Source organism: Mustela lutreola, chromosome 10, assembly GCF_030435805.1.
Source record: "Mustela lutreola isolate mMusLut2 chromosome 10, mMusLut2.pri, whole genome shotgun sequence".
Classification (NCBI taxonomy): Eukaryota; Metazoa; Chordata; class Mammalia; order Carnivora; family Mustelidae; genus Mustela; species Mustela lutreola.
In genome coordinates this window covers 51696122-51709205 of record NC_081299.1, presented here as the reverse complement: position 1 = coordinate 51709205, position 13084 = coordinate 51696122, and the positions used below count along the sequence as shown (strand labels likewise).

At 36.8% G+C, this 13084-nt stretch overlaps 2 protein-coding genes across 3 annotated transcripts in view; one reads left to right on the top strand and one right to left on the bottom strand.

Annotated features, from left to right (window-relative positions):
• The window catches only part of ITGB3BP (integrin subunit beta 3 binding protein), a 71840-nt gene extending 63490 nt beyond the window's left edge, over positions 1–8350 (top strand). For both annotated transcript variants that reach the window (XM_059138236.1, XM_059138234.1), the window contains one exon: positions 4392–8350. The gene's annotated coding sequence lies outside the window, so the exon portion shown is untranslated. The remainder of the gene's footprint in view (positions 1–4391) is intronic.
• ALG6 (ALG6 alpha-1,3-glucosyltransferase) overlaps positions 7314–13084 on the bottom strand; it is a 68268-nt gene continuing 62497 nt past the window's right edge. The window contains exons 13-15 of the mRNA XM_059138233.1: positions 12615–12683; positions 12289–12487; positions 7314–8529 (exon numbers count right to left, since the gene is read on the bottom strand). Coding sequence (XP_058994216.1) covers positions 8332–8529; positions 12289–12487; positions 12615–12683 — 466 coding nt within the window. The 3' untranslated portion in view covers positions 7314–8331. The remainder of the gene's footprint in view (positions 8530–12288; positions 12488–12614; positions 12684–13084) is intronic.

The following is a 13084-nucleotide window of genomic DNA, read 5'->3' as shown; positions in this document are numbered from 1 at the left end:
AATAGGATAATCTGACAAGATATGTGAATGAGAGGCTGGTTAAAAAGAACTGTAGAGCTCATCAGCCTAGCTTTAAAAGTGAAAAAGCACATATATTTAGGTGAGTTGTATAGAGAGCTCTTAATTTAGCACCTTTAGTATAAATAACTAATTAGGTACTGACAGGTGGATTATAGTTTCTGTAGGACACATGTAACTGAATGAGATACAAGTCTATGAATTTGGAAATTTGCTGAATTAAGTAAATAATTATATATTAATTAGTTGTATCTTTCCTTCAAAACAGTTCCCTGTAGATTCAGCAATATAAGTAAAAAATGATACATTTATAGCATTAGCTAGAAGCAGTATGAGTCATAATGTGATATTAGTGTCTAATGTGCCTGTAACTGAAGGTTTGCATTAAGAACTAGACTATCCCAGACTTAGTGGCAGTGATATTCCAATTAAGATTCTTAGACGCTAACCCCATGTTGCCTGCTATCTCTTAGAAACAAATTAAAGCAAAATAAATTCTATACTGAAAATACATTTCTTTGGAAATGGTATTTCAAATGATTAGTATTAGCTTCCTAACTAACAGTTTTCAAAATATTTGCAAAGCATCTTATGTACAAAATTGTGTCACTTTTCATTCATTATAATGTTTATTCTGTTGTACACAACAAATAATAGTTTATAATAATAACTGATACTTACTAAGCACTGCCAGCGTGCCAGGTACTACTACAGGCTACACTCAACCTTTTCAACAATGTGTGTGATATACAGTTATTGTCTTTATTTTATAGTTAGGAAACTGAGGCACAAAAAGGTTAATAACCTTGTCCTAGAATTACCTCAGAAACAGAGCCAGGAGGCTAACCTGAGTAGGCTGGTATCAGAGCCTTTGCTTTGCCCACTCACAATAGTAAACTATGATTGTCAGGCTTCACTGCCAGTCAAAGGTTTTAGTTCCTATGAAATAGTAAGGATCTAATATATATACATAAACACATGTACTCGTCATAGGGTTAAACATTTTGTGGAAAATTTCTGGTCCATGGCAGTCCACAGACAACTATTAGATGGCTATCATAAATACATAGTGACTGTTATTCATCTGGCTAATAACATACACATTTAGTATATTATGGTCTCATTTGTGAACTTTGGAGAACTTAGAGTACTGAGAATAGCTTTGTGTTCCTGGAGTCTAATAAAAATTAGAATGTTAGGGGTGTTATTCTGAGTCTTTAATATGAGTAGTATTTACAAAAAACTTGCAGGAATGAAGGTTGACCCACCTCTCAGCTTCCCTTTTTGTGGAAAGCAGTAGAGAAATAACAATGAAATGAAATTGGACTAAACCTTTGAGGCATTTCTCTGGGCTCATTTGACTGTGTTTTCTTATTTTGGGCACTTTCTTCATGATCGTACCCATTCCTTGACTTTAGTTCTTACCTTAGTGGAATTGATAGTTTCCAAATCGACTTTGACCTTCCTGAGCTATAAACCCACAATCTCAGCTGCCATATATTGTCCCCTAAGAAAATTGATTTCATCATTTCCTCCCCAAATTCTAACTCATTCTACTTTTGTAGGGATTACATTCATCCAGTGATAAGGCTTACAACCTCAAAATTCTCTCCCTTTTTTGTGCCCCCATGTGCAACTGCTGCCAGGTCAGCTCCCTTCTAAAAATGTTTACCTCTCCCTTCCATGCCCCCTGTACATGCCCCTTGTACTGTACTGGCCTCTCATCCAGATTATCCTCCCCACTGTAACCTGCCTCTGCTTATTGGTCTCTTTTCCCTACAGCTTGTCCTGCTATTGAACAAATTATGCTTAAGAAGATATCACTCTACCATATTCACAGTAAAATCCAAATTTATATTTATCCTCCCCATTGTAACCTGCCTCTCTGCCTCTCTGCCCCTCGGTCCCTTATCCCTACAGCCTGGCCTGCTACTGAAAAAATTATGCTTAAGAAGATATCACTCTATCATATTCACAGTAAAATCCAAATTTATACTAACATTCAGAACTCTTCCTAATGTGACCACAGCTTACCTTGTCCTTGGTCCTTAATCTCTCCAGATTATGTACCATTCTCCAGACACACTCCTCAGAGAGAAACTTTCTCATTCCCTTATCTTTGTTCTTGTGTTTCCTCTGCTTAACATGTTTTCCCCCGTCACTGTAAAAAATTTACCCATCTTTCAGAATCTGCTTATGACTCACCTTGCATTAGACTTCTTCAGATCCCTCTGTTCCATGTTCTCTCATTGTTCCTTTTTTGTGCATTTGTCATAGCTGTCTAACTGATTTTGTCCTGTGCTCAAAAAACCTTTGACAAGCACAGTACTCCTAATACCATTGTGCCCAACTTCCCCATCTACGTCAGTTCCTGTCCTCTCTCACACTTAAGTGATTATTCCTCCTGACCTTTATTGTTCAGGGGGGAGAAATACCCCAGATTCATTCCCAGAGCCTTTAACAAGCAAACTATTATAAAATAATGTTAGAATAAGAGAGAGTGTGAGTAAGAGAGGCGGCAACCTGTAGGCCACAGACAGGACAAAGACCAGCAAAGGACTGGAGGGCGCATGGTAGGCTAATATTAACAGGGGATACTGCAGGAGATACTGGAGTAATATATCTAGAAACAACTGGATAAATAACTTGGTTAACAAAAGTGTGAGCCTTAGTATAAAGGTAGCACTTGCATTATGCCAACCTTTTAAACCTAGTGATCAAGCTGAAGATCCAAGATTTATATTCTATACATGAAATGATAATAAGGCAAGCTATGGTAAGCAATACAGGTTCAGACCCCTCTTCTTTCTAGGATTCTGGGCAATAGCAAGCACAAAAAAGGATGAATCCATTTAGAATCAAAGTGTCAACTTAATTAGTGGAGAAATTAACTTCCAACATGGGAGGCCCTCCGACAGAAGCTTAGGGTAACTGATATGGAGTGGGCCTCAGGCAGAAGTGAAGCCTTCTCTCTCCCACACTAAGTCTAAATCTTGAACCCTGTGAATCTCAATCTTGAACCCAAGGAGAGAGCTGGATCTTTGGGGGCACCTGGGTGGCTCAGTGGGTTAAGGCCTCTGCCTTCAGCTCGGGTCATGATCTCAGGGTCCTGGGATCAAGCCCCGCATCGGGCTCTGCTCAGCGGGGAGCCTGCTTCCTCCTCCCTCTCTCTCTACCTGCCTCTCTGTCTACTTGTGATCTCTGTCAAATAAATAAATAAAATCTTCAAAAAAAAAAAAAAAAAAAAAAAGAAAGAAAGAAAGCTGGATCTTTCAAATAAACTCCTTGTCCACATGACATTGATCACAGTATTTGTTTTTGGTGGGTCCTGAATTTGGCGTTAGAATCTTTCTCAACACATTTCTAGCAGCCCTGATCAATTGATGAAACTCTTTTGCAATGCTCTGGAATTATAACAGAGGAGAGGATTTGGATTACATATCCAGCACCAGCTCTGTTATCTACTTAGCACTGTGGCCTTAACAAGGCACTCAGTTCCCCCGAAACCTTAATTATAAAATGAGACTGATATTTACCTTGTGGGATTGTACAAAATGAACTTAACTAGCACCTCTCCCATAGTAACTAGTCTTACTCTCCTGTATAATATTGTCATTAGATCTGATAACTGTGTATCAGTAACCCATAGGGATATTAAGTGAACACTAGAGTGCTTAAAATCTTCTACAGGAATTCAGAGCAAACTCAAATTGGCAAGCATTGGTGGTTGTCAAGTTGGCAACCTGCCTTCTTCTAGGGTGGACTCTCATGAATAGGGAAATATAGGAGCCTACCATGCATTACTTAATAGCTGCCAATGTAAGCATGGAAGGGGTATTTCAGGAGTGAAAGGTCCATGTACCCTATGGGAAATATGCCATCATTTGCCAATGGCTGAAGACTTCCTCTCACAGAGGTCCTAATCCAAACGGCAAGAACTTCTGCCACCACTAGGAGGCCCTAGAGGGACATACTCTGAATAGGAATGCCAGTAAATACGGTCTCTTTTTTTGGGGGGCAGCTGTTGGAGGAAACACCTGCTGAAAGGCCCTGAAGGCTTACAGACAAAAGGCATGTAGATTTTGGTGTTTTCAGCAAGTAGATCATGTAGGAGTTTTAGAAATATCTGAGAAGTACCTCACGATCCATCTTCACATAAAGAGTGTGGTGTCTGAGTAAGCCCTATTGACAATTATTTGTGAAGGTGAATCTTGTTAGAAGACCCCAAAATAAGCAAATGAGAGATTACCAGTATCTAAACGAGGTACAGATTACCTGGTAAATGGGTGTTTAAATCATTTAAGTAGTGTATGAGATGCATGTTAATGTGGAATCTAATTCTTGATTTAATAATCATCTTTTATATCCTACAGGCATTTAAAAGAAATGCACTTACTATGAACACCAACTTCTGCATCTGCCTGATCATATTTAAAGGAACAGAAGAAATGTTTGTAATTAATCTGCCCAGTAAATACCAGATCATAGCACTAGGCAGGTGCGGGTCTAGATAAAATTTCTTGCAGCTAATTTAAACTTTCTACACACACCAGTAGATAATCTCAATGTAAATAATACATTTCTTCTTGACCCTTTAATGTAAGCCAACATGTAGACGAGGATATTAACTTCTATTCTCTATCACATACCCTTCTGTAGACTTTTAGCATTTGTGGATAGGGGTTTTGGGTTTTTGTTTTGTTTTGTTTTGTTTGTTTGTAGTTGATCGTGGATAGATTTTTAAAGCATTTATGAAAATAGCACTTTAATAAAACTGTGTTTTAAAACTCAGATTAAATTTAATGGCAAGTGGAATTAGGTATCATTTTTCCAATGATTTTCCAAGCCCCAAATGCCTATTAGATTCTTTTTAAACTTTTAAATTTTTTCTAGAAGTTTATTGCGTAGCCACTATCTCAGGGGTGAGTTTTTATCCTCTAAGTTATTTCTACGCTTATACCAAAGAACTGTTTTCCAAGTTTTAAAACTTTCACACCTCCTTTTATAAAATTGTGGAATGTATTTTTCAGTACAAGTTGTTCTTAAACTGAACTGCAGACTCTACTGAATTTAAAGAAGAGATCTTTTTATGGGGGATGTAATCACCTCCAAATTATTTTGAAGCATTAATTTCAATTTCTGTTTTTCTGTGGTGTTATTTTGTATCATCCTCGTACTATCACAAAATAAAGGGGAAGTAGGAATCACAGGGTGTGTTACAAATTGATAACTTTTTTTTAAGACCTCTGTATTTTTTTTTTGACCATTTCTACAGGGAAAAAAAATGCTACTCCCTTGGTACTTGCCATAAGTCTTGACAAAATTTGTACATTATTGTATCATGTAAATAAAAATACTATATGAAGATCTGAAACAAAATTTAAGTTTGAAAATAACTGATTTTCCATTTAGAGAAATTTCAGGTTTACCTCTTACCTCTTAAAATGAGTTTTTAAAAACTATTAAATGACATGGATAGTAAATAGTAACCCAAGTAACTACTAAACCTAATTCCCTTCAGTAATGATTTTATTGGTACTATTTAAATAAGATTTTAAAGATAATCAGTCTGCTAAATATTAAGAGCACTTTGTGAAACAGTCCTAACAGGACCACCTATTACCTAAGTATACCAAAAAGGATAATTCCTTTGTGTTCTAGCATTGCAAACTAACCTTAGGATATAAGCCAAAGCATATAAAGAAACTTATATTAGTCAGGAAATAAAGGGTTAAGAAGTAGATTGGTTGCATATGTAATCCAAGTTATGTAGGTATGTGCTTAATGCTATTAAGTCAGTTACTGTATGTTTGACCTCGATACACTAAGCTTTTGCCTTTCAGAACAGCTGGGTCTGCTAAGAATCATTTCCCAGTTCTCTTCATTGTAGATCAGATGACTCTCGCTTTATCACCCTTGGAGGCCACATGAAGGACAAAGCAGAAAGATCCACAGACAAAACTAATGTTTATATGGGGGGGGAGGAGGGTGCGTCATGGAGGAAGGCGGGGGATACACTTGGCCCTGATCTTCCAATGAACATAACAGAAGAGAGACCAATTGAGACTTGAAACCTCTGTGTTACTCCAACCATTATTTAGTTACATCCTATCCATCTTTTACTCCTTCTGTTGAACAGAGAGGCTCCTTTGGCTGCCTTGACTTTTGTAAATGTTTCATTCACTTAGTTGTGGTTTATCATTTGGACAGAATGCTACATCTAGGATTTTTCTCCCCTCCTTAACGCCTCAAGGGAAAATGGCTTCTGTTTGCTTCATATTTGATACATGAACATACACCCTGTTCTCTTCATTTTAAGAAGCAAGCCTAAGTTTATTGGTAACAGAGAATACTATTTTTCAGACACAGTCCTTCCCTTTAAAATAAACTTGAACATAACTTAGAAGGGTTCATTTCCTAACAGGTATATTGGTGAAGTAACTGAAAAATCTTCAGCATGTTCGCATTACTTAAATATATCAAAACATCCCAATAACCCTGAGTAGAGCTGAGAAAAGTACTTTGGAATTGCCTATTTCTGTGATCATAATTCATCAATGGACATTTTTGGTATTCTGGAACCTAATCCTTCGAAGTTCAAAGTGGACTCTTCTTAAATTGGTTTCTAATGGATATAAGAGATACTTGACTTATAATTGCTGCACATCTCCATAAAAGCTACAAAGTTACTTGATATGATTAAATTATGTAAACTATTATCTAAATTATCTAAAATGTGTATTTAGAGGATTTACCTATAAGATACCTTGAATATGGGTATATTCTATTTTATTAATACTTATACAATATACTTTTATTTTCAAATAATGTTTCTCTGCTCCAGTTATTTAGAAGTTAGAACTTTCTCATCACTGATTTAAATCAACATCTTTTGTTAAACCCATGTATGCTATTACAAAAATAAAAACTAAAAAAATAGGAGTACACCAGCCAGCCAAGATGCTGACATTTGGGCACAGTGATTATAGATGGTGACCATGGACAGCGATGTTCCTGCTGATTCGGCAGTGATTCAAGGCTGCTTTTCTGTGCTGACCTGCCCTTTGAGTCCTTATGCACATTTGCTTTGAGAAAGAAATACTTCCTGATTTTTGCTTTGTCTAAACCTACTTCCTTTATCAGACATAGAAGCATATACCTTCTTTCAGCCTGTCCGTGTCTAGAACCAGATTTTCTTTGTGTCTATGTGTTCAGTGTTTTAAAATACATCACCACTTAGTCAAGATACTTTAATGAATGGCTTACGAAAGAAATATATTCATTAAAAACATAGGTTGATGTGAAAATAATTGTTTTATTCTTACCACAGAAACTGAAGAAAACACATCTTTTTTCCCCTGCCCTCCCAAAAGAATAATCTTTACATAAAAAACTATAACATAGATAGGATATATTATTTTTACCAATTGAATATGATAGCAGAGATGAGCTTCTCCTAATATAGAATGATATGTTATTAACAGAGCCAAGTTAACATGAAACATGATATGAATCAATGCTTATGGAAGTGGTAATCTTAAACCACTCAAAAAAGATCAAAAGGATGAAATCCTGTATAAAACTATTTAACTTGAACAGAATGATCCTGGAAGTTTAGAACTAGTGATCATGAGTAATTTAAAAAAAAAATCACTCAAACCACTTAAATTCAGTAAAATTCACCGATTAATTACATTCAAGTAGATCAGCATTTTTGAAATAAGAATATGGTCTAATTTCTCTGCCTTGTTATAAAGAAATCAAATTTACACATGTAATAAGGCATGTTCAAACATTAAGCCTATAAATTGCCTTCTCACAGTAATTAAAAAGATCATCACAAATTTAATCCCTGAGATATAATTTGTAAAGAATGAAATACACATTACTTGCATTCTAAAATGTAAGGAAAACTAAATTTATATACCAAAAGTAGTGATTTCCTTTAAAAAGAAGGGCTGGATTCTTCCAGTAAGCTCACTGGATTTGCAGATCTCTTTTTAAGACAACAAACTGTAGTGGTACATTCCCTGAGTAAACACTGGGATTAAGGGCCTTTTCCCACTTGGATAACTAAACATTAATAAAACTACAATATGTCTTGACCACTCCACAGTTAGAAAATAAAAGTCTCCACTGGGCTTGGGTCCCCATATACATTTACTTTGTATATAGACAACAATGACTTGTCGCCATTTTTTCCCTATAACTTTTGTGATTCTCAAAATGATAATTTCATTTATATGTAGCAAAAAAGTTCAAAAAAAACTTTCAGCACTGTTAATATTTTCATGTTTATTTGTGGAAATAAAGCTAGTTGGTTTTCTTCGGATTTCTTCCATTTTTGGAATCCCACATGATTATAATGTTAAAATATACCAAGAAGAACAGGAAGTTCAAGCAGGATAAAAAACAAACCAATACAGAAAATAAGTCCGGTAATTTCTGAGGAGGTTCCAGTGTGACAGTTATCAGTGTCAGAAGTACCATAGTGAAGACTGAGGTAAGAAACTGTAAGGAGGGAAAAAAACATTATTGAGTAATATAAAAGACAGAATTTAAATGCACTGGTAACATTTACTTATAGCTGTAAGTGAGCAGAACTGAAGGTGAGGGGTGGGGGGTCCAATCTCTTCTACTGGTGGATCTCAACCTAGGCCACATGTTAGAACCATTTGGGGGGTAGGTATAAAAACCTCAATGCCAGACCACACTTCAGAACAATTAAATCAGAGTTTCTGGCGTAGGTCTTAGGATTTAAAAGCTTACCAAGTGATTCCCATGTATAGCCAAAGCCTCAGGATACCTTTCATACTTAATACCACCCACATACTAATGAAAGTTACCTGGAATAGACAATATTGCTAGTCAGGGTTAAATTCAGGGTATGCTCCAGGACCTTGAGTCCCTATAAGGATATAAAGTTCTAAGCTAATCTAAGAACCTGTCTATAAAAAAGCCGTCCATGGCAAATAGAAAATTATATTTCATATTCATGGAACACTTTCGATGGTCTAATGCTGCAGTAAGTCAGGGTGGAGCATATGAAAGAAAATGTAATCTTGCCTCAAAGAGTTTTCAGTTTAATTAGGGGAATGGAGGAACTAATTAAATAAAATCACAAGGTGATATTTTATTAAATGACAAAATGAATAGTAAAGATACTTCATTGATTGTAATTGTGTAGCAGTCAGTTTTCTTTAGACTAGTGCACTGTACAACAGAACTTTGTACAATGATGGGAAAGTTCTATGCCTGTGTACATCAAGAGAATAACTGCTAACCACACATGGTGGTCACTGAGCAGGCAAAATATGCTTATTGTGGCTGAGCTGAATTTTTTATTTTATTTAATTTTACTAAGTCTAAATTTTTAATGTGTCTAGTGGCTACTGTATTGGACAGGTTTTTTTTTTTAAAGATTATTTATTATCTGAGCGAGAGAGTGTACATACAAAGAAGGGAGAAGGGGAGAGGAAAAGAGGAAAGAACCACAAGCAGACTCCCTGCTGAGCACAGAGCCCCAAGCAGGGCTCGATCCCAGGACCCTGAGATCATTACCTGAGCCGAAATCAAGAATCATACCTAATCAACAGAGGCACCCAGGCACTCCTACCATATTGGACCGTTTAGCTCTAGACTGTGAGCTCCTTTAAGACAAGGACCAGACAGATCTTATTCATTTTATCTTGGCATAGCACATAAGTACACAGAAGCTGCTTAAGTAAGTGGAGAAAGCAAACAGTCAGAAATCATAGTGACTTTCAAGAAGGAGGCGGGACATAAATGGAACCCTAAAAACTGTTTTAATGTCTATATTATAACAGGATTTAAAGATCCGAATAGAGTAATGTAGTACTTATTCCAGATAGAAGCCTGGGAAGGATAATAACTAAAAAGGCTCACAAATAGGTATAAACGGTATAAATATCCTCCAAAGGGAAAATCCCTGTCAACCTTAGTGAAAAGTGAAAACTTCTGAAGTGAAACCATCAAATTTAAAGTTTCAAACTCAAGGGACATTTTCATGGCTCAGTCAATTAAGCATCCAACTCTTGGTTTTGGCTTAGGTCATGATCTCAGGGTTGTGAGATAGAGTCTCGCATCAGGCTTTCCACTCAGCTCAGTTTGCTTGAGATTCTTTACCCCTCATTCTCCCCCCCCCCCCCCCGCCCTGCTCCTCCCCCTCTCCACCTTAAAGAAAATCTTAAAAAAAAAAAGTTTCAAACAAGAAATATGGGACTGGTTGAAATGTCATGACACCATGATCCTGAATCAGCATTGAGGGGCATGTTGAAATTCCTCCTGCTTTATTACTTTTTATTTTATTTTAAATATTTTATTTATTCATTTGAGAGAGGGAGAGCACGAGCAGGGTGAGGGGCAGAAAGAGAAGCAGACTCCCTGTTTATCAGGGAGCCCAATGTGGGGCTTGACCCCAGGATCATAACCTGAGCCGAAGGCAGACACTTAACCAACTGAGGGACCCAGGCACCGTAAAGTTCCTCCTGCTTTAAACAAACTCCAGCTATTACCCCATTTGTCTACTTCTGTTTACAGCAAAGTTTCCCAGAGGAGTTTACTTAACTTACTGTATCCAATTCCCTTCCCATTCTTTACTGAATCCACATGAATTAAGATTTTTACCTCAGCTGCTCCAATCAAACTGCCCTGGCCAAAGATCCATAATGATCTCCACTGTACTAAATCCAGTGGTTATTTCTTATTGCCTTATTTGATTTCTCAACAGCTTCTGAAGGTGCATATGCCTCTAATCTCCTTGAAACACTTCCTTCACTTGAATTCCATAACACCAGACTCTTCTGGGTTCTTCCCATCTCAACAGTTAATCCTTCTCAGACAACTTTGCTGGTTACTTCTCATGTCCCCTACCTCTGAGCACTGTAATATCCCAAGGCTCAGTACTTAGTCGTCTAATATATTCACACCTTTGGTGAGCTCATCTGTGACATGACTAATTATTATCTCAATGCCAAAGACTCAACTTACTGTCTCCAGCCTGGACCTCTCTCCCCTAAACTCCAGACTCAAATGGATATGTAATAAGCACCTAAAACTACAAGTGCAAGCTACCCTTAATAAGATTAACAGCTGACCTCTTAGAAAACACTGAGGCCACAAGGCAGTGGGATGGATGACATTCAAATTGCTGAAAGAAAAAGATAAGAATTCCTTTTCAAGCAAAATTGCTTTTCTAGTCACCCCTTCAGGGTGCCTGGGTGGCTCAGTTGGCTTAGCAACTCAGGTCATGATCCCAGAGTTTTGGGACGGAGTCCCATATCAGACTCCCTGCTCAGCAGGGATCCTGCTTCTCCCTCTGACGCTCTACAGAGCCACCCAGGTGTCCCGACTACATTTTCTATGATTCCATGTTACAGTCTGAATTATGTCCCCACAAAATTCATGTTATAGCCCTACCCTCCAATGTGAATGCATTTGGAGACAGAAACTTTAGGAAGGTTAAATTAATATTAAATTGAGGTTGTAAGGGTGGAGTCCTAATTTGATAGGACTAGTGTTCTTATAAGGATTAGAGGCACCACAGAATGCTCTACACGCCCACACAAAGAAGAGGCCATATGAGGCAAAGTTGCCTATAACCCAGAATTAGAGGCCTCAACCAGAAACTGTGATAAGGCACCTTGCTTTTGGATTTCTAGCCTCCAGAACTATATGAAAATACATTTCTGTTATTAAGCCCCCCAGTCTGTGGTATTTTGCTATGGCAAAGCAAACTAATACATAACATTTATATGAAATGTCCAGATTGGTAAATACATAGGTATAGAAAGTATATTACTGGCTGTCCAATGCTAGAGTTTAGGGTAGAATGGGAAATGGGTGCTAATGGAAAGAGGGTTCCTTTTTGGGGTGATGGAAATAATCTAAAATTAGATTGTGATCATGGTTGTACAACTCTATGTACATACTTAAAATCACCAAATTGCACACTTTAAATGGGTGGATTTTATGGCTGAATTTATGTGTATTAGATCTCAAAAAAGCTATAAGAGAAAGATATTACTTTTTTTTTTTTTTTTTTAAATAGTGGCATGCTAAGTGCCATTCCTTAAAAACTAAACAACTCATGGCCAGCTATTAATTTCAGCTCAGGTCATGATCTCAAGGTTGTGAGACTGAGCCCCATGTTGGACTCCTCACTGGGCATGACGCCTGCCTAAGATTCTCTCTCTCCCTCTGCCCACAGCACTCTCTCTAAACAAACAAAAAAGAAACTGAACAACTTACCAAATATTGTATAATTCTGGGAAGAAATGTAAAACATGGAAGGTATTTCCTAACAGAAATGGAAAAGGATTTCAATTGCAGTTCTTCTTCAGAAGTCTTTTCAAATATTGAAAAAGAAGTTGCACAAGCTATAAAAAATGCCATCGTTGTCACAACTGAGGGGATTAGGAGTTCATCCTTCAACAGAAGAGGTAGCATACTGTAAGGGATAACAGAAAAAAATATCAAAAGAGAATTGCTAATTCAAAACATAATCACTTTGTAAAAAATTTTTAAATAGTTTATGATAACTATACTGAAAATATATAAATATGGGTTTGACTCACCTAAATGTTGACACAAGTAAAAACCAAGTAGACATAAAAGGAATTTCACTTAAAACTAAGCAGACAGGTCTAAAATGATAAAGAAAAAATATTTTAATCTTAGGAAACAGAATTTCAATTCTTGTGAAAAATATAAACACATTATATCTATCTGATCTTTGGGGTAGCTAAACAAACAAATAAAAAACAGCCAGTAAGGTCTCCATATAGATCACTGGTTCATTTTTTTGGTATCAGTCCAAACTCAGTGAGTCTAAACACAAACAAGGTATCAGCTCCTCCCAATAACTGAAAAACTGCTTATTCCAATATTCCATTAATGGAACTTTTTTTTCCTTGTCATACAAACAGCAGCTTATAGAAAGGATCAGATAAACAAACTCGAACATTCAGAGAAAGAGAGCTCTTTCATGTTGCGTCCTACTTGAGAAATAAATTAATTCCCAGTACAGTGGTTTCAAAGTTCTTTG